General features: G+C 34.0%; 5 protein-coding genes across 9 annotated transcripts; 2 read left to right on the top strand and 3 right to left on the bottom strand.

Annotated features, from left to right (window-relative positions):
• Window positions 1-822: 822 nt before the first annotated feature.
• On the bottom strand, window positions 823-8,037 carry SH3PX1 (sorting nexin 33-like protein SH3PX1). Its single transcript, XM_031976177.2, has 5 exons — window positions 7,615-8,037; window positions 7,263-7,452; window positions 6,719-7,176; window positions 5,945-6,640; window positions 823-5,851 (listed from the first exon to the last, which is right to left on the bottom strand). Exons 1-5 carry the CDS (start codon window positions 7,627-7,629, stop codon window positions 5,600-5,602), a joined length of 1,611 nt encoding a protein of 536 aa, XP_031832037.1. The 5' UTR covers window positions 7,630-8,037; the 3' UTR covers window positions 823-5,599.
• A 349-nt stretch (window positions 8,038-8,386) lies between these two features.
• On the bottom strand, window positions 8,387-9,671 carry eIF3h (eukaryotic translation initiation factor 3 subunit h). Its single transcript, XM_031976067.2, has 2 exons — window positions 9,283-9,671; window positions 8,387-9,211 (listed from the first exon to the last, which is right to left on the bottom strand). Exons 1-2 carry the CDS (start codon window positions 9,543-9,545, stop codon window positions 8,464-8,466), a joined length of 1,011 nt encoding a protein of 336 aa, XP_031831927.1. The 5' UTR covers window positions 9,546-9,671; the 3' UTR covers window positions 8,387-8,463.
• A 281-nt stretch (window positions 9,672-9,952) lies between these two features.
• LOC116426721 (uncharacterized) lies at window positions 9,953-15,337 on the top strand. Its single transcript, XM_031976061.2, has 7 exons — window positions 9,953-10,248; window positions 10,393-12,564; window positions 12,642-12,804; window positions 12,878-13,038; window positions 13,102-13,315; window positions 13,468-14,316; window positions 14,382-15,337. The coding sequence occupies exons 1-7, from the start codon at window positions 10,165-10,167 to the stop codon at window positions 15,263-15,265; spliced, it is 4,527 nt and encodes a 1,508-aa protein (XP_031831921.2). The 5' UTR covers window positions 9,953-10,164; the 3' UTR covers window positions 15,266-15,337.
• A 135-nt stretch (window positions 15,338-15,472) lies between these two features.
• On the bottom strand, window positions 15,473-20,562 carry LOC116426756 (uncharacterized). Of its 5 annotated transcripts, none has more exons than XM_076369283.1 (3): window positions 20,164-20,562; window positions 18,740-19,688; window positions 15,475-18,149 (listed from the first exon to the last, which is right to left on the bottom strand). In XM_076369283.1, exons 2-3 carry the CDS (start codon window positions 19,104-19,106, stop codon window positions 16,687-16,689), a joined length of 1,830 nt encoding a protein of 609 aa, XP_076225398.1. In that variant the 5' UTR covers window positions 19,107-19,688; window positions 20,164-20,562; the 3' UTR covers window positions 15,475-16,686. The 5 variants fall into 5 exon arrangements, with proteins under 5 accessions (XP_031832031.2, XP_031832032.1, XP_076225398.1 ...); XM_031976168.2 differs by having other exon boundaries at window positions 19,801-20,562; XM_031976169.2 differs by having other exon boundaries at window positions 18,740-19,668; window positions 20,511-20,529.
• A 217-nt stretch (window positions 20,563-20,779) lies between these two features.
• Window positions 20,780-25,022, top strand: LOC116426757 (uncharacterized). Its single transcript, XM_031976174.2, has 6 exons — window positions 20,780-21,190; window positions 21,990-22,143; window positions 22,219-22,401; window positions 22,492-22,563; window positions 22,661-23,177; window positions 23,285-25,022. The coding sequence occupies exons 1-6, from the start codon at window positions 20,932-20,934 to the stop codon at window positions 23,369-23,371; spliced, it is 1,272 nt and encodes a 423-aa protein (XP_031832034.1). The 5' UTR covers window positions 20,780-20,931; the 3' UTR covers window positions 23,372-25,022.
• The last annotated feature ends 89 nt before the right edge of the window (window positions 25,023-25,111 follow it).

A 25,111-nucleotide genomic window follows, 5' to 3' on the forward strand; every position in this document is an offset into this window, starting at 1 on the left:
GGGAAATGTTCCGTCTGCGAGAAACTCATGGGATATGCCATTCGGGTATGGCGTCTTAATCCTCTCGCCAGTATTACTTGATTTGGCAGAGGTTTGTATAGATTCCAGCTAATCCGCTTTTATCGGTGGCATCCTATGACACGGATGCCACCCAGTTATGTACAGTACAGACCTATGTAACAGCCCGCACGATATAAGGCGATTTTCCAAGTCTTTTTCGTTTCGCTGGCTCTGTTCGGACATTCATAAATAGAGCTTCACTGTGTTGATATCTATTCACATTAGAATCGAATATTCGTAGTCGTCAATAGAAGTTTCATAACAATGTGTTAACGATATCTTGATTTGATCGAGTAAGACGTAAACCGTAGTTGCGTATTCGAATGATGTCACGCACACGACACTTTTCATGATACTTTTAAAACGAATCTTGCTGGATCAAATCTAAATGAATATGTATAAAAATGAAAAGGACTAATATAAAACAGTACAACGACAAGTTTTTATCTTTTATAAAGTTTCGAGTAACGACTAGTGGCTGTTTAGATGATTTTTTGCAAAGTAATAGCCTTATTGTATCCTGGCAAATATGTTTCGAGTTTCGTGAATACAGCTTCTTGCCCGAAAGATTCGAGCAAATTATATACCATGGGGTGTAGCATATTTTCAAATAGCATTTTGATAGCTATTAAAAAAAGACAAAATTAGCGAAATGATTTTCGTAAAACAGAATCGCTCCTATCTGATAAAGAAGATCCTGCCGCACGAATTCGTATCGCAGGGTTGAATAAGATCTGATTTCTATTAACTCTTGTTCTCACGTTTTCTTGTTAATTCGTATGTGTAATATATTTTATTTTATAACATAGGTAAACACGAATGTTTGTAACAAGCCATGTACAGTGCACTGCATTACAAAATGTACATTCTGTACGCAGTATACTCTTTTTGTTATATAGTGATATTACTATATTTTTAAGAAACTAAATCAGATCTGTTAAACTATATTTAATATGTGTATACATACGTGTATATTGCTGTACTGATATTTTTAACGATACGTTGCACCAACAAAATTTCAGTAAGTGTGTACATAATATATACACGATTCTTCTTTCTCTCTATTTGCGAGATGCAAATATAAAAAGCAAATTATATAGTTTCAGGTTTCAGATTGTCACACGATCCCGTAAGAACACAGTTGCACGATATAAATGCCTTAACCGAGTTCATTTTCATTCTGTTTCTCTTTTTCTGGAAATATTTCCAACCGCGTTTTCGCTTCTTCTTTCGATAATACAAAAATCAAACTTTGCGTGTTTCTCGAATTTTTGGAAGAATGAAATCGACTTACTCTCAACAAATAAAAAAAAAAAGGTGAAAAACGAAAGAAAAGTTGTAAAGCACAAACTTGACGTTGAGCTAGTTAAGCGTTCATTGTCCATGCCAATGAAACATTCATTGCTGATTATATGTTTGCAAATGGAATATACACATTACTTATATATATGTTACATTTTTTTATGTAAACGTGTGATTAAACACCATCAATATATTGTGAAAATATAACTATTTTTGTATTTAATACTTCTTTATAGGATATCGAGAATTATTATAATAGTGGTGTCATCGCATAAGTTGCAAAAGTTGAAATATAATGTAGCTGTTTATATTTGTATCTTATTACAATGTCAACGTACACGGTACGTAGTGTAACAAGTACTTTAACGAAACGCTTGAGGAATACTTTTATTACACAGTGGTTACCTTATTTTTTTATAAATAATTGCAGTCGAGTGCAATAATACCATAATCTTGTGATAAATAATGTTGTCATGGTTACATTCAATAGTAAATCAATACTAATATTAACAATGAATATTAAGAATTTTAATTGACACGGAACAGTTCTTTTAATTGAAGTGTATACAATGATTTTTCGGAGTAACGGACATTAGAATTTTGGAGTATTTTTACATAAATTTAAATGGCTTTGTTATGCGGACAAACGAAAAAGAACATGATCTACTATGTGTGTAAAATTGTATTTAAATGAAAAACAGTTTGATGTTTTTCGTGTTCTTTAAGGCGTGCTTTTAAATAAATTTACATAATGTATAATCAATTGAAAAAGGAAAAAAATCATATTCTATACACTAACGTAAAGAGAATTATTGCTGTTTATCGAGCGGGCACACATTTTATTATAAACTACTGCTATCTCTTCTCTTTAACTTTTAAACTATAAATATGATAGTAACTTTGGACACAATCGCGCTAGAGATCCGTCCGTATACCGGGCACTATTCGTATAGTCGACAAAGTGTGAAGAACGTTGATGAAATTCATTAAATGCTATCAAATGGTTTCGAGGTCGATAATAATTATACTAGTTGTAAGGTAGCTAATTACATTATTCTTTAAAGAAATGTTACATAAATTTAATGCGAGAGCACGTACGCGAAGGAAAACAAGATAAAAGCAGTGATGTATGTCCATTCTTTTATCAAAATGCTTTCGTATCAAAATTACTTCGATTCGAGTTACCGAGATTATTCTTAAAGTGCCTTGGATGACACGATGATGGAACAGTAAAAAGAAATACACGAATAGAAAATACTTTCCATTCAAATTCTATCGATTCTCTTGAAGTTATACAAGCTCTTTAACTTTACATTATTTGATTAATAATTGTTTAATACTTTGTTTCACTTTTTCTTATATTATTCACTCTGTTCATTCTGTTCCTATCTAATAAACAATATTGTATTTTTCACATTGCCAACATCGTGTTATCTAATAAGAGTTTATTACAAAAACAGAAAAGAAAAGATTTCTAATGCTGATGTTTGTGAGTTAGTAACGAGCTTATTATTTAAAATTCAGAAAGAAAATGACAGGAGCTTAGCTTCTATTCTAAAAGTCCCTCTTCCTCAAAAATAAAATCGAAAAACACGCGCCACATAAATAAACATATCGGCAGGAACATTGCAAATGTGATGTAAAGATAAGCTGATTTTAAATAGCAATGAAAATGTCTTATTGCGGGAATCTTATTCGAAGAAGAAAAAAAAAACAATATAAAAATGCCAGACTGATAGAGTGTGTATGAGAGTGAAAGAGAGAAAGCGTGAACGGAAGAAAGATAGAGAGAAAGCAAGGCAGGGAGAATGTCTGTACTGTTGATTAAACAAAACTTTCAATTGTTGCCTATATATTTGCCTATGCTCCAATATATTTATTCTAATATATGAACAAACTTCTTCCTATTGTAATTCTCTGTTTGCGTAAGTCTTGTAATTGTTATGCTTGAATTTATGCATGTGGAGATGTAAGTGACGGATGTGTCTCATTGTTGAATTGTACATGACAAAGGAGGGCAATGCTTTTAGAAAATTAACAACACAAGATGATCACATTTATGATATGAGGGCTGTTAGTAATCGGAATACAATTGATCTAGTTTACAGTGCCAATGTATTCTTATTCACTTGAAATGAACTGGTGAAAATGACTAGTTTAAAACTTTGAAGTCCATGAAAGATACATGTTCACAAAGCTGGCTTGTGATTATGAAAATTATAAGAAATAGATATCAGTCATTCAAGTTTAACAAATTTTTATGAATTTCTCGATTGTGGTGCTACTTCATGAAATATTGATGAACATAAAAAAAAATATATATATATACATATACATATATTGTATGCAGCTAATACAAGTTTTTGGTTTGTTATACTCATAGCACAGTTACCTCTTGTTACAAACTGTAAAAAACTAATTTAAGTTGTAAAACTATTAAAAGTAATGGAAGTATTGCACGCTTGTAGATTAAAATGTAAAAAAACCAAATAGCTAAGATTTAATTTACTTCACATTTATTGGGATTCCCTTTTGAACAAAAAAGGAAATATGGTTCATGGAAATGATAGTGATAATGATAACGATGATTAAAATAATAACAATAATAATAATAATAATAATAATAATAATAATAATAATAAGATGAAGAAGAAGAAGAAGAAGAGGTACACCTGGGACATTGGAATGGCTTTCGGGTTGGACAAGTATGCGATGCTCCATCTGAGTAAAGGAAATTGTCGAAAATAAGAAGTGCCAAATTTATTGGAACTTCTTGTTCGGGACTATCAGGTCTCTCATTATTGGAGTGCTCAGGGTCGTGAAGCTATTGTTGCTCTCAAATTTCAAAATCATCTCTGTCTGCGCGGAGCGTGTGACTACCAGGCAGTTATTCCGAGGTCGCTCCGTTTGTTCAGAGCATACGATTTGAATTTCGCAATGTCATAGAGGCCCACTCCACGAATATGGGAAGCAATTACAAACAGCGTAATCATTTGCGCGCCGCTTCCGTCTGTCGAAGTCCGGAGAGGCTCATTAGGCATAGAGAAAACTTCCTCTATAAAATAATAACAATACTATTACTACTGCTACTAGTACTCCTAGTACTACTATTACTGCTACTGTTAATAATAATAATAATAATAATATCAGTTATAAAATTATTTGTTTTCACTTTTAAGTAAGCTATCTTTTTATACAAATTGTTTTCAAAGCATTATATCTTAATATATAATTTTTCACTAGTAGTCTGCAGTTGAACAAATTTCAGTTCATTTTTTTTGTAAACATAAATCCAGTAATTAATCAGAAGCTTATAATACTTTGTTAAACATACACAGTTTACATTATATTCTATACAAATTGTAGTTGCATCATGATGCTTAATAAAGTATTGTACCAATGTATTTTCAATTGTAACAAATGAAGAATTAATAAAATTAACGTACATTTCTTATGGAATATAATGTAAATTTTTACCGTGAGCTGCAATTAATTATGATTTAGTTTTCAGTTAATGTACAATAATTTACTGATATAATATATATATATATATAAAATTAAACATACGTTTCAAGCATACGTTAGTATCATGTAACAAAGTATATAATAGATATGTGTGAATATAATTGTACTGTAGTAAAGACGTCGCGATTAAATTTAACATACACAATGATAGATATTTATACAGTAAATGTTTAAATTTCTAAAAATAGCAGCCACAAAAGTTAACATTAATATTAACATGTAATATATTACTATGCATCGTTAATAGTAGCTGTCGTTTGAAAACTGCATTTCACCTTTTTTTAGTCAAATTTAATAGAATTTTATTGTTTATTCATTTTATAACTGAAATGAACGTGAGAAGCATTATACTTAAAAAACATTCACGCTCGTACACACGCATACACATACGCATACACACACACACACACATACATACAGTGTGATTATTTATATATATATATATATACGGAGTGCCTTTTTGGTACATTAAAAAAAAGCTATTAGCTCTTTCTCATTCAACTTATATAATTCTCCTGCGAATAGCTCTTATCAATAATTAAATATAATGTACTCCAAAATATCTCTACAAGTGGTTGAATCGCGAACACGATTCATTGCATTCTTACTTTATACAATTCACACTCCTTAAATTCCATATTTTACTGTTATAAATATTAAACGAAATAATATTCACGGGCAAATACTTTTTACATTGTAATAGGTATAGAGTTCAGCCTTCATATGCATTCAACGCTTCCCGTAATGTATCTACAATCTTTTGATAAAACGTTATTTGCTCCGTTAAATGCGTTTTCATTGCCTGAGTTATGTGTACTTCTTTTTCTGTTTGAAAATGCGTTTCTTCGGCGAGAAGCGCTCTCGCTATCACATCTGTTCGAAGCGAAAGTTCTCGTAACTTTTGCGATTCCATTTTATGTTCACTTACAAGTTTTTCACAATCTTTCCTTTTTTGCACAGCACTCTATAAAATAATTACCAAGATGTATAGTATTTAAAGGAAATTTTATTATCTAGAATTCACCGATATATGAACTGAATGAACTCTTTCGTTTACCTTGTGTATACTGATTACATCTGGGAAACTACTGATGATTCCCCTATAAATATGAAATTTATCGGCAAGAGGTTCCCAGTCGAACTTTGGCTGTTCCGCATATAACTTTCCTATATCGTTATATGCTTCACCTGTTGCTTTTAATGCACAGGTCAGTCTTCCTCGACTACTATCGTCACCTTCTAACGCAAGACTCAAAGCGGTAAAAGACTGACCGATCTTCTGAAATTCTCTTTTATAGAGACCTTGATGCTTCTTCGCCTGGTCAACGACCATAGCCATGAAATTTTTAACTACAGGATCTAAACAACTTATAAATCTACTATAAGTATCCATTTGTATTTCCACTTTTATTGCATCCATAGGGGTTTCGGGGCATTGAATAGCATTAAAGTAATTTACACCTAATAATTCATCTTTCTCCGCTTGCCTCTTGCCAGCTTTCCACCTTTTCTCATCTGTACAAGTTATGAAGTGTTCCCAAACACGGCTACGTGCTAGTACAGGGTGTCTGCAGACATAATCAACAAACTCTTGTAGCTGCGAACGACGGTGTTCTATAAATTGTCCTTCGTATCTTCCCGATATTTGTTTATCAGGCAATGGTGGAATAGGGATAAAATAATATTTTTCTTCCAAACGTTCGTGTAGCCAATCAAAGTGTTTATATCTTCTGGACACTTGAATGTTGTTAAACTGTTTCAAAAAGTTAATATTAATTCGATGTTTGATAATTAAGAGATACAAAAAGAAAAATTGAACATATCTAAATACCGTAGGCGTGAGTTGATAAACTATAAAACTTTTAAGGCCCTTTAACTTGGATTCCTTTTTGGGAGATGTGACTACACAACTATAGGATTCCCCCCTCTGAGACCATTTACATTGACCTCCTTCAAGTTCCTCGATATATATTTTTTCAGTATCAGGAACATTCATTACTCGCATTCCTAATAAAAAGCTATCTGCACCTGACTTTATTAATGTAGAAAATTTATTGTTTTTCTTTGGTACGTTAGGCATAGGCCTTTCAGGTATCACAAAATTCATGGCTTGCATAGAAAATGCATCTCCGTAATCGTTGGTACTATGTTCTTGCGTTAACTGTATTGTATGTTGTGTCTGTTGTTGTTGAGGAGGAACATAGGCCTGTGTTTGACCAACTTCAGAATCATCATCCCAATCATCGTCCCAATAATCTCCTGAACTTTGTTGGGACGATGTCATGGCACCTAATGTATCAAAATATTTACTTATGGTAACTAAAATGTTATGCATTAAAAAAAAGGAGACTCCTTAATGTATAAATGATTAATACTTGACGCGGATGCAGCAGTCTCTACTACTTGAACGTAAGCTGCTGGAAACAATCCACATTTTCCTCTCTGATTGAAACCCTCGCACCATCCATCACCTACATTGTCCCTCATGACAGTTAATATCTCTCCTGCTACAATGGACAATTCTGCTGTTCCTGATTCCCCAGTGAAATCGTACAGCGCCCTTACCTACACAAAAAAAAGTAAGAAACTAAATACGAGAATTTCAAAATTAAAAACACAAAGGATTTAGTTTCGCCTGCCACATGAAAGAATGAGTCATAACATGTTGATCAAACATTACGACTATATACTGCGATAGTTTTCGATATCTCTGATTAGTTTACATACCTGCTGGCCCTCCATCGTACGAACAAGTAGCCGCAGTTCTTTGAAATACCGATCGCTAACACGATAGGTTTTCGTTTTTCTAATTCAAATAGCTTAATTGCACCCGGTCACATACCTACACCGATCTGCTCAACCGTATGACTGACATTTACGTATTTGTGCGTGAACGTGTATGCGGCTTCGTGTCATATAAATGGAAATTTCAAACGACTGTACCGCTACTGTCCGTGGCGCGTAACACGTTTCCCTAATTACGAAAACCACACATTTAATGGGCCAATTATATCAATGCCACAACGTCCGCGAATTAAAGGAAATGAGAAAATAAAAATATACAGAGACATTAGAGGAATTTTTACGTTTGTTATATTGTTGGAGGTTAGACACGAAAACACAGGGCACGTGAAATTACGATCCATTACTGAAACTTGGATCCGCCTCTGTTAATTCATTACAAACTTTTACTTTGGTCTGTACAACTTGTACGGCAATAATTATTAAAGAAAAAATGGAATTTAATGCGATCATTAGTTTTTTTTTTTAGTAATTAAATTATTTAATGGCAAATATCATATGTCACAATGCATTGAGTAATTGCCCACAATTATTACATTGTTATCAAATGATTCATAGGATCATAAACAGCATTGTTTTACTTGTATTTTATTATCATTTAAACAAAGTAATAAAAAAAAAGTTTCAAAGGACGAATACATTAATTCTAAATATTAATTTTAAACATTGCATGGAAAAGTATAAGTAAATGTTAAAATATTTTGTTGAAATATTTATTATTTTTGTAGTTACTTTCAGTTTTTGATGTTACAGATGTTTAAATTGTAATCAATTTCAATGTGAAGACTTTGACTCTTTTGCATTTTGAAGACTCTGTGTGATGTATAACTTTGCTAAGCTCTGAGCACAGAATTGAGATATGTGTTCACTGTATGTATTAATTTGTCCAGCTACAATCATTGGATTCAGCCTTGGTGGAACAGGTAAAGGTCTCATCAGTTTATTGATATCGTCATCTGGCAATGGAGGTTCATCTTTAGCAGCCCTAGCTGCATTTTCTTGGGCTCTCTTAGCTAATAATCTGTTCTTCTCTTGCTGTTGACGAACAACCAACTGTTGGTATCTATTAAACTTCATGGCCTCTTGATTCAATTCATCTACACGATCCATTAGACAACGTAACTGATTTTCTAGAACAGTGGCAGTTCCTAGGTCCAAGTATTTAGTACCTTCTTCTTCAGGAATCATTTCTTCCAACTCGGACATCATTATGTTAGTCAAATTACTGTTCTTTATTACCACTGGAATTTCAATGAACAGGTTCTCATAACCGATTTTCAAAGTTCTTAATGCTTCCGGTGTAAACTCTCCTTCTTTGTACAACTGAATAGCTTGCGGTGTAAGCCTATAAGCTTTCAATGTCAAAAAACCTCTGGCTGACTTGGCTGTATCGTATATAAGAACTACTGATTCTTCTATGGAAGTTTGATAATGATATTGTGATTCCAATAGCGAAACATTCAGAAAGTTTCCAACGTCTGCACTCTGGTACCAACCAACATGGAAATGATCAACGTTTACCCTGTAAAAATATTCTTTTTATATTTGTTTACACTATTACGTTTTGCTATTACATTGTAACGTATGATTTACCATCTCAAACGACGCATCATGGCAAGTTGGTATTCTTCTTCGTCCATAATTTCGTCATTTTTTGGGAATGGAAAACAATTTGTGATCTCGAGTCGATGTTTAACTACCAAACCGAGAAGAGCACCTTGAGCAACATCCATGTTACTCAAAGACTCTTCGTGACAATGTTTCACCATTTTCATAACAACTAATCCATCGCACTGAACATAATCTATACGGGGTTCCACTTCGGGAATCCTTCTTGTCTGTGGTCTGGCATTCATTTTTTCAATAAAGAATAATTACAGTATAAAATGTTCGCATATGCGTGCGATTAGCTTTCTGTCAAACAGGTTAAGAACGAAAGGAAATCCTACACTTCGTGAAACATGATGGAGCATGGATTAATGCATCATAGATGGGTGTAGTGGTTGACAATGTGCTCTGTTTGATTGGTGGAGAAGAAGGAATTTCTTCACTTTTATTACATTGTTTATTCTATTTCTCTAAATTGATATGCATTAATAGCTTCTTATCATAACGTGTATGATTAACATTTAAATATTAATCTTCAAAATGAAACGAGATCATAAAAACATCATGGCGCGATGTTCGCACAGGTCATAAGATGTAGCTGGAATTTTCCATACGGCCTACATACTCCAAACATTTATTCTATGCTATATTTTTATCGCGTAAATGTGAAATCTAATTGGTCAGTTTTTATCTCTTCTCATCTAATATTGATACTATTTTGCTATTTGTTAATACAGTTACACGTAGCCAATCAAAATTGTAGTCAAAACACATAGCGCGAGACACCACGTTCAAAAAATCCGCGCAAATCTCGTAAGTAACGAAGGGCACATTGTCCGTTGAAAATATTTAGTATTCATTTCGAAAATGAATTTTATTGAAGGGAAAATAAGAAAATGGATTATATTGATTCAAGCAGAAAAATTAAACGAAGTAATAGAAGATATCCAGGTCAGTCATACCTTCGAAAATAAATTTTATATTTGTTTTTATGATACATTTGTTACTTATCAAAAAAGAACTTGACTTTCTTGTTAGGTATTTCATTTAATAAAATTTCATTAATTCATACTTTTTTATTGATTTCAATTTCAGGCAAACACTTATTCGGACTCAACTGATAATATAAACAAATACATTTTTAAAGTATTGTTGTATTTGTCACATACTGCAGACAAATGCAATAAACAGAATTGTGTTATTGGTGTGGATATTTATAAGCTGACTTGTTTATTGTGTTCAATTCTGACTGAAATACCTGATACCAACAAATTTGCCTCTAGTTTATTCCATATAGTTCGTTGTTTATTAACTATAAATATGTATAAGGAAGCATTTGAGGTTTGTTGTTTTTTAGACACAAATATAATATGTTCTTCTCATATGGATATGAGTAACATACTAGTAAAAGTGGCTTATTTATGGAATAATTCTGTGAATAATGCATTCAGCATTTTACAAAGTGATTCTAAAAATGCCAGATATTATCATCAACTAAAAGAGATTATAAAGCATGAATTGGAAATAATACAAATAGTACATAAAAGTTACACAAAACATTTATTTATGAAGATAAGTTCGTATCTGGATAAACTTGCATCAATAAAAGAATCAGCCACTCATTTTAATGATTTTTCTGTCTTTATAATTGAATACTTGAAGGAAACTGAAATATTTTTGAAAGAAGAAGAGAACCATGTTATATCTCGTCAATTGCTGCACATAGTAAGCAGAATCATATGTGAAAATATTAATGAAAAAGGTATGAAATTTGGATTACAAATATTGGATGATCTAATCAACCATTTTAAAATAATTATAAGGGAAAATGAAGAGTGTTATGAATGCTATGAACAATTTAAATCATTTTGCCTGACAGTCATGAAACCGGCTGATATATTAGTAGAAAATAATGGTAATAGAATTAGAGATGTCTGTGATAATTATAAAAAAATTGCAAAAAAGTATGGTTACTCAGGATTTATTAAATGGATTACATTCAGTATTGGTCAGATTCTAGAGCCATTATTCATGTATTGGGAAACATGTATAAAAGTAGGAAATACAGCGTTTCTAAAGAATGGCATATTATTAGAGACCATGAATTTGGTTGCCGCAACAAGTAAATGTTTTGTTCATCATACATCGGATAAATGTAAATCTTGTCAGAACATAGAGTGTATGGTGAGGAAAGATATGTACAATGAAGTAGTAATAAAAACCAGATGTGTTAATTTAATTAGTAAGCTCTCTGCGAATGATTTATCACGAGATATTTATAGAATTGCACAAAGATTTTTGGAGCAAAATATAGCATATATTTATGAAATGAAAATGTCCAAATGCAAGTGTTGGCCACAGTTGTGGTCCTCATCTGGTGCTTTACTGTATAACATAGGCATCATGACTGAACGTTTTTATGAAGAAAGCGTGTCTTTACTTTCTTTACTATGTTCTTCTATCATACAGTTTGAGGGCATTCAACAGAAATCCTGCTACATTAATCTTCACAATCCCATATGCTTCACATTGCATAGAATATCTTCTCTACATTATAATCATGGTATGTATAGAGAAGCTATGACTGCATCTGCATTGAATGCTCTATTAAGTTATAACGATTCTGACTCAAAAGCATTTCGGATGTGGGCAAATATTAAACATAAATCCGTAACTTCCAAAGAAATAATGGACATTACTATATTATCCTGTTTGAAATCGGATAAGATAATAATAGAAAAATTAGGACTTACTATTGAATTATCTAAATACGACCTTGTTGAAATATGTTTAAAAGAAGCAAAAGGTTTGCAAGCAGCAAAAGTCAATCTTTCAGATGCCATTCATAAAGTTCTGGATGAAATGATAGCACTAAAAGCATCTCCAGTGCAGTATGCTCGAGGTGTTCAACTATTACTATATCATCTGCTAAACTTTGACTACAATGAGAATGTTTTAGACCGCTTGAAGCAAGCTGTCTTCAACTTAAAGCAGACGAACATAAGTAACTTTGTTTTATGTTTGCAAGCTAATTTGGAATTTTATATTTTTGTGGCACATTTAAATATTGCAAGTAAAAAAACTCAGATAGAAATGGAAAATATGAAATATGCATTATATGCTCCCAAGATATCAGAAATTGGAGAAAGCGAGTCTAGTGATGTTGTACCAGCTTATACCATGATAAATATTAAAGAAGATTCAAGACTTCGGATGTATTTGGAGGCAGCATTGAAAAAATGGAATAAATGTTTCAAACAAAATATTGTAAGTATAACTATAAAAAATATAGTTTATTACATTTCTAAGTGCTGCAATATTGATTATTTGCTTACAATTGATAGGAAGAAATTGTTAAAAGCTATGAAGGATCGGTAACACTTCATACATTAATTATAGCCGGCGAATACGCTCGTTTATATCGTTACCAGAAATGTGAAATTGATATATGGAAACTTGCATATAAGTTAGCTTGCCAGTTGCAAGACAATCGAGCAATTATTTATGGTATGACTGCTTTATTTCTCTGTCACACACGAATATAATAGTTATAGGTAATAATGAAATGTTTTCCTATTAGTCACTAGTCGAAGTATATCATTGAGATTCATTGACCCAAAATGGATAACAACTACCAAAGAGCTTGTAAATAAATTTGAAAATACCAAGGATGTAAACATGACTTATGTTATCGGTATCTTTTGGATAAGTTTATCAGACTTTTATTTTGAATGTAATATGGTGAGTCAATTATTTACAAATTATTAGTAATTATACAAATATTTATACAACTTTTATTGTCAGTATGAAAAAGCTAGGAAGCTACTAGATGAATCTAGAAAACTACCAGGAATCTCTTTCGTTTCTAATATAGCTGTGTATTTATACAGCTTGGACAGAATTTTGTACAATTGTTCATTCTACAAAGAGGATATGAGGCATGAAGAATACACTCGCTACATTGTTGAAACCTTATACACTCTAGTTAATTTGAGTGAAGAACTGTCTACAAGAAAATGTAAATATGCAACATCTTGCAAACGCTTTTTGAGCAGTATGAGTATTAAGCGTTGTTTTCTTTTCTAATTTCTGAAACATTAAAATAAATTATGTAACTTAATAATGAGTTACAGTTATAAAAAAATCATAAAATTGTCTCATTTTTTCCAGGGAAACCTCAAGACAAGCACCTCTTTGGCTTTGACATACTTCTATCTGCAACAATTAATTTGTCCCTACGAATGAACAGTTTGCTATCTTTTAGAGAAATTGGTGCCCACTTAGTACGACGACTAAGGACAGCGCAAGCTTTGGGAGCAACTATACGAGTTGCAGAAGTATTGAAATCACTCTGTTACATTGATTTGTCGCGTTCACAGTTAAACGACTGTGAAGTAAAATTGCAAGGCTTGGAACACATTTTAAATATTGAGACATTTAAAACGTCAGTGAATCCTAATTCAGTAAAAATGATCGCACAAAGCGTTTCGACCCCAGTTCGAATTATTGAACCTGTCAGAGACGTTCCACAAAACGATACATCGCCTATTCTGCGAAATAAATGTTTTGATTTTCCCGAATTTATGGACCATATCAATTGCAATTGTTATGCGTGTGAAAATTTGTCATACAAATATTTGGTATTCGTCAGCACTCATATTAGAGCCCAATTATATGCATTGCAAAAAAATTATTCCGCATCGTTACAACACTTCAACGGTGCGTTTAAAATAAAAGAAAAATTAATGAAGATAGAAAAATCTACGTCGAAAGATAAAAATGATTATTTCTCTTGGCAAGAACGGTTTTACAGTACAGATTACATACTTCTATTAAACAACTTCTCCTATTTTTTGAGAAGCTATCCGAAAATGAGACAAGATCCAATGAATATCCTTTTCTTAGCAAGTCAGTTATGTGACCTGTATAAACTTAAAGGGCATCCAGTTTATATGTCAACCAAGGAATTGATGTTCGATTGTGATTTTCAAAAGATAATTGACAGGCTAGATTACTCATGTAAGTATCTCTTAAATATTATATTGCTGTATTAAAGGGATTAATAAGCATTATTTTTTCTATAGCGTTTACTGTTCCTGACATATCAGACATTGATATAAGGAATTATGAAACAAAATCTAAAGCTGAAAACATTGTTTGCGTTACACCAATTGTTAATAACATTCGAACAAAGAAACCCGCTACTCTAAAGCGAAATCGAGATCCTCCGTTGCTGAAGCTAAATAAAATCAGTATGAACTTCAGCGATGACGAAGATAATACTTTCTCACCGCAGCCTGAATTTCGCAGAACAAGGTCACGTAGTAAATTAAGAAGAAGGAAGATTTTTAGTGACGAAGGTTTGGACAATTCAACAAAAACGAAAGAAGAAACTAACGAATCACATAAATTGAGTTTTCGAGAGTTTGCAGATGGACAGGAACAGAATGTTGATAATATTTTTATGAAAGATATTGTAAATAAAATTACATCACTGGCGCCTGATGTGTCGGAACATTTGCACAATGTTGCAGACAATTTGGAAGAACCTGCAACGAGTAGTAACATACAGAAATTGCTCAAGAGAATAGAAGACCTCAAGGTGAACGCAGTTTCACATACAGGTACTAGGAGAACGCGGCATTCGAAGCAACTGACTTCTAGCGATTGCAGTAAAATCGATAAAATAATTGCATTGTTTAATGAGCTAGAAATTGATCAACAAAAGAATAATTATGGTTCGACAAAACATGATGTAATACCTGATCCAAATGGAAGAATAAACGAGGAAAACAGTGTGGAGAGATTAGAACAAAATAAATTAACTGTTAAACAATACAACAAAATAGACAATCTAAAGAAAATACAAGTTAGCGAAAATACGACATCAAGAATTAGTAGGAAATCAGTAAAACAAAATACAACAACTAAGGAGACGTATAATACGAAACCTAGCAAATCCAAATAGATCATTGCATTTCTATAAATATATATTTTGTAAAAAATTGTAACTTATTTTGTAAAAAATTGTAACTATTTTGTAATAAAACTACTGTTGAAAAAATCAATGGAATGCCTTGCAGTTCTCCTGGGTTGATTTTTTAATATTCAAAGTATAGATTGTAAGAGTTGATAAATGTGGATGTTTAAAGTTTTAGAAAATATTTATTAAAATATTTCACATATATACATATTCAGTAAAAAATCGTAGAAGTTAAAATTACTTAACGACTACAAATAAAAGTCTACACTTTATTCTACCCATTCTTTTCTTTGTATCTATAACTACACTTTATAAATAATAACCATATTTGTTCCAATTAAATACTTTACAAACTTCGTTCAATATTTTTTTTAAAATCAAATTTTCCTTGCTAAATTTTTTGTTACCATTCTAAGTATCACACAAATTTTAACTGTTATATAGTATGGCCGATACTAACAAATAAATTTTTGCATTATCACCTAAAAAAAAAAACAAACAATTCATATAATGCATTTTATAATTTCATAGAATGGAAGATCGATCATAGAAAATTGTATAATTAATGTTTCAATCGCACAAAGATAACTTTTAATGAGTACAAGATTTTTTTAACGATTTAACGAAAATAACATTGAAACACCCGAAAAATTAGTACCGGTAGATGAAACATATGAAAATAAAATACCATACTTGAAAATTTTGGCTATAAAGAAAAAACAAGTCAATGGATATTTAAGTTGCATATATTGAAAATTAATGTACGTAATTTTCTGTGTGTTGAAATGAAACAAAAATTAAAACATTCATTACGATTCAATACAATTTTCCACAACAATTGGTAATGTTCATTATTAAGGAAAATTTAGAAGCAAACATGACATAGCATTATGTTTTTATAATATAATGGCATATTAAGAATCTTGAAAAATAGAATATTTTCAGAATATTATGAATAGTGAAAATTTTCAAAATATTGTATGCAATTATCTTAAAATATGAATTATAATTAATGACAGACATGACATCGATAATTTGAAATAACAAAAGGGTTTCTTTTGTTATCCCATTATTATCTGTAGCAATCAAATAAATAGGAAAATTGAAAATTTTCCCTACTCTTAATATTTACATGAAAGTAGTGGCATGTAGTTTTGTAGCAAAATGCAAATAAAAGATATATATATAATAAATTGTAAAAGAATAACGTAATTAGGAAGTGATACAAAAATGCTGCACAATTGTGTAAGAAAAAAGAAACAAAAATAACTCTAAACAATAAATTTCTTTTGTTTACATATTAGTTGATTAACTGCATCATGGCAATAAATGCTCGTTTATTTTTTTTTCTCTGCCATACAAAAATAACACAAATAAAAATTACAATAGCCATTAATCATCACAGACTATAAATTGGCATAATTTAATTCAGAATTCTCAGAGCAATCATCCTTGTTCTGTTTTAGGTTTATACATCTTGTCTTTTCCTGATTTTTAGCTAATTCCATCAAAGCTAATGCACCTAACCATTTCTGACTGTCCTCTGGAATCGGTAACTTAATAAAATTCTTTTCTTCTTTAACAACAACTACTTTTGTCACTGCTTCAGACTCAACTGGAATTATTTTTGAAATACTATCTTTATTATTATTAATATTATTGTTGTTGTTGTTGTTGTTGTTGTTAGAACTTCCAGCTAACATTAAAACAGTTGGTCTCATTACATTCTCACTAATATGAGACTGTATAAATGTATCTTGCTTAACTGTCTCCTTTTGATCACAATTTTTTATTTTTACATTAGCCTGATTCGATAAAGATTTTGAATTCTCTTTAACCACCTCATTATCCCATTCAACTTCAGATACTGGCTGACTAACAGTTTTAATTTGAGATACATTATTTGCAAAATCATTTGTGTTATTCTGAGAATTCCAATTGGTTTGAGACAATGTAATCGGTGCTTCAAAAATATACTTTTGTTCATCTTTTATAGCTTTCTTCAGAGATTCTGTGTTACCATTAGTTGTGTCCCAAGATACATATGTGCATACATAAGCAGGATCCACCTCAGATTTTGTGAGTTCAATTTCTTTGCATGCATTCAAGCATGAAGTGCCCAATACATTAGACGAGTGATCAGTCAATGCATTCCAATGCATCTGACCATCAGTATTCTTGAATGACGTTGTTACTGGTATATTAATAGGCTTATTATCCCAATTTAAAGGTTTGGCTAACTGTTGCTCCAAACAAGCTTCTCTTAACCACCTTTTCTTTGGTTGAAGTCTGTCTAGGGGTCTCCTTAAGGGAGTAATAGGCAACTTTGCAGATATTTCCTCATCTTCCGAAGTTTGCAATATATTACATGTGTCCGCTGGATCTTCATCCTGACTATCCTCTTGACTATCTTGACTTTCTCCACAGTATAATCTTTGATTGGACGCCTTACAGTCTAAGTTCTCCTGTTCACCTGTTGCATCCATCATCAGGCCCTTCCTAGACTTGACTCTTTTGTGATTTTCAGAACTACTTTTCCATGTTTTCTTCTTGCGTTCATTTTTTCCTGTTGGTGTTCTATCCTCTCGTTCTCTGGACATTTTATAACGTTCTAGCCATCTAGTAACATCGTGGGGTAATTCAGTATTTTCGGATACAGGCTTCAAAACAAAGTCATCAGAACGGGTCAAAGTAGCATATGGATGGTCTGGACAGTGCCTATTTGCATGCGTAAATCTCATTTCACAGCCAGGTTCAGTACATAAGAACGGCTTCTCTCCTGTATGTAGTCTTTGATGAGTCTTTAATTGACCTGATTGCGTAAAAGCTTTTGTACAACCAGGATAATCACATGGATACGGACGCTCCCCTGAAAATAAAACCATGCAGGTACTTATTATAATGTCACAATACACAAAATTACATTAACCCGCAGTAGTAACTAAAAAACTGTAAATTTTACGAAATTTTATTCCAAAAAGCATCGTTACGACATTCGAAACGATCGGAACGAACAATTCCATCCGTAAAACACTCGACTATTCGAAGGGAAAAAATCCCCGCGTCGTTTCATTTATTTCGGACAAAGACTAGATGGGCTGAATTTTTCTATAAAGCGTAAAAATCTATTCGAACCGTAAAATGAAACAATTATCGTCTCTACGAAGCGTATATTAACAGAGAAAACCGCATAGCATAGATTCATTCGTATTATTTATAATTTTCCGGGGTAAGCCATTTAACTATTTAAAGCACGCATGATGGCGATTGGCGGGACGCGTGAGCGCATGAAGCCTGCAGTTCAGCGCGAACCTCATTGCACTCGTGCAGCTGTACAAGCCACCGTGGAAGCGTACGAAAATTCTGCTCACAGAAACTTTCCACGAAATAAGATGTACAGTTTGATGAAGCAAAGAAAAGATGTAATAACGGCGTAAAAAGAGCAGAGTCGGCGCATACCTGTATGGGTACGCAGGTGTGCTTGGAGGCTCTTTTCTCTCGGGAAGACCCTGTTGCAGTAGGTGCATTTTATACTGCTCGGCGAGGTGCTTCCCTGCATCATAAGGTTCGAAAGAGCGTCCGCTCTGGGCCGACCACGACGATGACTTTCAGAACCACCGGAACGTGATCGAGGGCCCGTCCGTGAGCTCACCACGCTATTCTCGCGATACTCCGGCGAGGAGCAGGAGCTGCCCGGGCTTAAGTTCACATTTCTTGCCTCCTCGCCCCAGTTCCACGGATAAAGCATGGTATCGCACATCGGTGGGCTGCACGGCAACGCTTCCGTCAAAGGGCGCGACTCACGCTTTGGCGTGTGCAATTCCATGTCACGTTTTTCTCACTTCACCGCGCAGCTTGCCGGTCACCTTACAAAATCAACGTTACCACGCACGACCACTTAATCTGTTGTCTCTGTTGCTCGTGCGCGCGCGCGCTCTCTCTGCCCGCTACACTCCGTGTGCCGCGTGCAACTGGTATACCGCCAAAACGAATCTGCCCGGCGCGATACACGATATACGCGTGCGTAACTATGGCGGATGTAGCTGATCACGCGTTCGATTATCCTCGAATTTTCTGACAGTAAGAACAATTAAAAGGCAACGGCGAATGTTTTTTCTTAACACAACACCAACAATGTAATCACGTCTCAACTAGCTTGTTGTATCGTTGGCATCGTCATAACGACTGCTTCTACACGCGGCTTCTGATCAATGCGCGCGCATCCCTCCCTCGTGGCCACCCGGCCAATCGCAGGCCTCCGATTGTGGAAACTCGTGCTGCGTGAAGTCGACTATTGGTAACTGCATGCTTGTGTTTCGCTTGTACGCAGTATTTACATGCGTGCGACACAATGCATTTTACTTTTAATTCAATTTCCAAGTCTGTTCCTGCATTGTTGTTACGCGTACTGTATATAAAATATATATTATATGCGTATGTACATATGTATATACACATTTTTATATAATATATATATATATATATATATATATCACACATGTATACATATGGTGCCATACCGATGAGTTTCAACTTCGTAGTTTAATATATGCATTTAAATGAACCCCGTTCTTATAGAAAGTTACTCAAATTAAAAAACGTCTATGAAGGAAACCTATGTTATTCTCAATTGACAAATTCGCAGTTAATTAGACATTTGCTATCGTATCTTCGTAGGGTTTAACATTTAATTTTATGCGCATGAAAATTGTGCGTAGTATCGATGGGCTAGTTTACAATAAAATTTGTTAACGACACACAAATCAAGAAATACGTATGTTTCCCATTTTATCTTGCTAAGAAATTACCGTCGACACTTTTCTGTCTAATAATTATTTTTGAATTGCAACGGAACTCTCGAAATGAGAAGAAAATAGTCATACTTTGAAAGTGAAGCAGAGATATCACACAAAACAGCTCTTCGGAGTGTTGTTTATTTGAAGCATGAAATATGGTGAATAGAAACGTGTAAGAGCAGTAATCTCTGTTTTTAATGGGTAGTTAAGTTTTTATTGTAAAACGCGCCGCAGATTCGGGGAATGATAGAAAAGTTGTTGCAAAACACGTATTTTCGAACACATTCTCTTGCGGCACGGAGAGACATATACGAAATATTCAATGCGCGGGCTGCATTAAAACTGAAAAATTCATTGAAAATAGTTTTAATTTTGATCATCTATTTAAACACTACGAAATAGGATACACAGCGAGAGCACCAAATAACAATCACAGGAATATTGCACAGTAATAAGATAAACCAGAAAAGATAAGAAAATCTATTCGGTCGTGCGTTAAGTAATTCATGAAAATAATGCCGGTTCCTTTGAGAACTAAGGGTACGGATATTATGCCGGTTTATTGTCGTACTATTGGTATTTTAAAAAGTTTTCAGATTTAAAATTAAGAACTCGAATTTAGACGACGTTTTTCGATTCAAACGTCTATAAAATTATTGATAGAAATAATATTGGTGGGGGGATGGCGCGCTGGGTGCAAGACAATTATGCGGTCCCTCCCTGAGCGCAGACCTCGTGGTGAACTATCTCTGGACTCGGCCATATTGAAATATTGAATGTCTCTGTTACACAAGGGCTCAAGAGTAGCCGTGAAATTTTCGCGTGATCCTCGACGAAGAGAGGATAAGAGACATCATGGAGTCCATGTACAGCATTAACGTTACCAACAAGTTCTTGGTACCGTTGTTGGCCGACGACGCGGATCTGCACGAAATAGTGCAGCAACGGGAACAAGAGAAGGAAGCTAAGAAAAAGGAGAAGCTCTCGGAGAAGGAGAATAAGAGTAAGCAGCCGGACGCGCCAAAGAGTACCGGCAACAAAACGCAAAAAAGCCGCGTGATTAAAGACACGCAGCAACCAGTGTCGAAAATTCAAGATCCAAAGAAAGATCAAGGTTAGTAATTTTTCGTTGGGATCGTTGCCTCGTGCGCGGTATTATGGCCGTCGCTTTGGTCCCCTCGTGGGTCCATGTGCTTTTGATATTTTGTCGTACTTTAAACAATATTTCCCACTCTCGGCCACTGATTTCGTTTCGTTTCCTCGTCTAATGTGCGATACGCGTTAAACACGATCCTATTTATGCAGAAATTACCCCTTTGCTCCGAATATTTCTTGCAAACACTCAATAATTTCTCATGCCGCATAGATCGGGGTTCATTTTGCATCGTAAAAATAGAAATTTCCGATGGTGACCCCACGTGTTGTTCAACGAATAATTTTCTTGTAATTCCGTGGTTTATTATGAAAATTTTATGTTAATCATATAATGAACGACGATATTAAACTTTCAAGAGAATATGTATTACTGAATAAAAAGTGTTTATATATCACAGCATTGAGCAGGCAGTTCTATTAATATTTTTGTTGGATATAATCAATATACTGCTTTTAAATCGTGTTAACAAACTTGTATATATGCTGCTTTATAAATAAAATAAAGAAATTTATAATTTATCAAATTGAACATACTCATTATGTGTAATATTTACAATACTTTCAAATGCACAATAAATCATTGCATTTTTTTTCACCTTTTTGTTACAACATTTCTATATTGTACACTGCAATGAAATCTTTAATGATAGAGTACCGATAAACAATACAAATTGCTAGATTAGCAGTGATGATAATTTCTATTGATGATTTGAAGGTTAAAACGGTGTGTTCTTTAAGTTGTTTAATTACCTTATTAGGCGATAAAAAGCCACCACAATCGAGAGCTGGTGGAGGGGACCGCAATGTTAAATTCTCTGGGGATAACAGGGAGGAACGTTATAACAGACGTAATCGTGAAGAGGGAGAGAGAACGCCTCGTCCTCAAGGGGAAATCAGACGTGGACCTCCTGGGTTTGTGTTACGAAGAAACAAATTGTAGAACATTCGATAGATATATGCGTATATTATATTATTGTGTTTTCTCAGCGAGGGCCGTGAAACACGAGAATTCAGAAACTCTAATGATACTCAACGTGGTGAATATGGAGAGCGTAGGGGGCGAGGTGGAATGCGTGGGATGAGCCGTGGACGCGGTGGACCACGTGGTCGTGGAGGATACGATAATCGTGGCAAACGTGAATTTGATCGTCAATCAGGCTCCGATAAAACGTAATTAATCTTTCATAGCTCATTTTGAACCATACAATTTGTATTCTTTGTTTCGTTTTTTTAATTAATTTCATACATGTATGTGAATAGCGGGATTAAACCAGTGGATAAGAAAGATGGTGCTGGTAGCCATAACTGGGGTACCCACAATGATGAAATTGAGTAAGTCTCAAAGAGTTTCTCGCGGTTTATTAAAGATACTCTGCTCGTAGAAAAGAATCGAACGAAGAAAGAAATGTTTTTTTTTGCAAATGTTTAGAGAAAGTTTGAACCAAGAGAGTCAAGATTGGCCTAACGAGAAACCCGAGGGAGATGCTCCTCAAGCATCCCCAGAGGTAAAAGAAGGGGAAACAAATCCGGATGCAACTGAAGAGAAGCCTGTCGAGGAGGAATCTCGTGAATTAACATTGGACGAATGGAAAGCTTTGCGTAATAACAGAGCGAAGCCTCAATACAATTTACGCAAAGCCGGGGAAGGTGAAGATATGACTCAATGGAAGAAAATGTACGCACTCCAGAAGAAGAAGGAAGGTGCCGATGACGAGGACGATGATGAAGAGGAATATGATGCCGCTGCGGAATATCCTCAACGGGTTGGAAGACAGAAACGTGTATTAGGTATCGAGATTCAATTCAGTGATTCTCGACGCGGTTCCGGTGGACGTGGCAGAGGACGAGGAGGCCGTGGAGAACGTGCCAATGGTCGTGGATTTGGAAATCGCGGTGGAACTCCTAGAGATGGAGATACCCGTGGTGGTGGTGGCGGTGGTGGTCCTGTAAGTATTCTTACGGCTAACGATCGTAATGATAATAGTCGGTACAACTAGTACAGCTGGTAATTAAATGATAAATTAAACGGTACTGCGTGTTACTTGTTTTACAGGTTTCGCAAACCGAGCAAAGGTCGCCCCGAGGTCGTCAAAATGCTCCGAAAGTAGACGATGAGAACGACTTCCCCTCATTAGGATAGGTGGTTTCGTTCGTTATCCACACAGTATCCCACCATTTCCGCTACCATCAGTACTACTATCACAGATAAAATTACCATTATTACTAAAAATATTACTATCAACAATTTTGCATCAGTGACAAGGTTAAATGCATAATACAATATCCTCGACGCAAAAACATTATCCGTATTATCGTGAATGCGTGAATTTATCTGGGCAACACAAGTGCCTGATGCTTTTCAAGTATTTATGGTACTACTGAGAAGTTTCATTGCGCCCAGGTACACCCTTGCAAAATGAGATACGTAATTTATATAAATAAAACGTGGCGCTTGAACGCGCTCTTACATATTGGCAGATTGACGCAAACATAAGGAAAAAAAAAATGTCGCATGATATGAATACTTTATATCACGATCCTTTTTTGTACTTGTAACACAGATCGGTTTGTCCGTAACTAGTATCCAGAGGCTAGTTAACAGATGAACAGTAAAAAGAACGAGGCTGGATATTCATGGACTTGTTAATAATCGTGAATTTGATCAACACTAGACTAAAATGTATGGATGAAAGACTTTAAGCGGACCAGCAGGAATGTAATATCAAAAGATGAATTCATTTTACGATGATAGTTTGATGCTGCTTAAATCCGTATGAAACCAGACACAGTCCCGAACTGGAAATGAAATATTCCATCTTCTACGCAAAAAAAAAACGAAAAAAAAATAAGAAAGAAAGAAATTGGGGCAGACGCCTCAATTTTAATTTTGATGTCGTATATCGAAGGCCTAAGGAGGCTGGCCATAGCACCGACTTTCGCAAACACGTGTATAATAACTTGTTAGGTGGTAAATTTTAAACATTCTTTCTGTTTTATAATTTTTATACGGTGTTAGGAGAAGCCTTCCTTGTAAGTGACAAGTCGTCGCTTGTCTTACGTAAAATATAAGAGACTTTTAAAGGCGTGTATTTCTATCTAAGAAAAAACAAAACATCTCTGATATTAAAGTGTCTACTTAGGTATGCTAAGTTTGGCTTATATAGAACTATATAGAGATTTTTCCTTTGAAAGATGTAACCGTTCTGTAAGAAATTTAACATTTAAGTATATATTAGACACACTGATACACAGCTTTACATATATATTGTATAACGAATTTAAGAGAGCGCGATCGAGACACGTTGAGAGGGACGATAGTATGAATCCAGTCTTATTATAGTTACGTTATACGTCAATCATCATGTTCTATGACTCGCTACATTAGTTAACTATTGTATTTGTTACATGTAAAATGAACAATACCTACAGTCAAATGAAACAAAATTCAAACCCTCTCCATATGAAAAAGAAGAACGTTATAAAGCTGTTCGAAGCTTAGGTATATGTGTAAATAACATGATATTTACAGTAATAAATTGTGACCACTTGAGTCACTTTGGACTTGACTACTTAACCAGTCGACTTACGAAGAAAGATAGAAAAGGTTTTTATTTGTGTAGTATGTAAAGAATGTGAGTACAAAAGAGAGGAAGCATTAAAGAAATGTGTACCATCTTACATCGAAGCCTTTCGTTTTGAGGCGTGATGAAAATTGGGCGTCACTCAGAGAGCTATGGAAAAAAAGAGAAATATGAGGTGCTGTACCCAATAAAGTTATGAGTCAAATTTCATTGTGCGGTATATTATTATCATTGAAATATAACACAGCACCATATATTGGCGCGTATAGAAACACGTGTATTACTCTTTTTCGCGTGAA

This window comes from Nomia melanderi, chromosome 1 (genome assembly GCF_051020985.1).
Source record: "Nomia melanderi isolate GNS246 chromosome 1, iyNomMela1, whole genome shotgun sequence".
Taxonomy (NCBI): Eukaryota; Metazoa; Arthropoda; class Insecta; order Hymenoptera; family Halictidae; genus Nomia; species Nomia melanderi.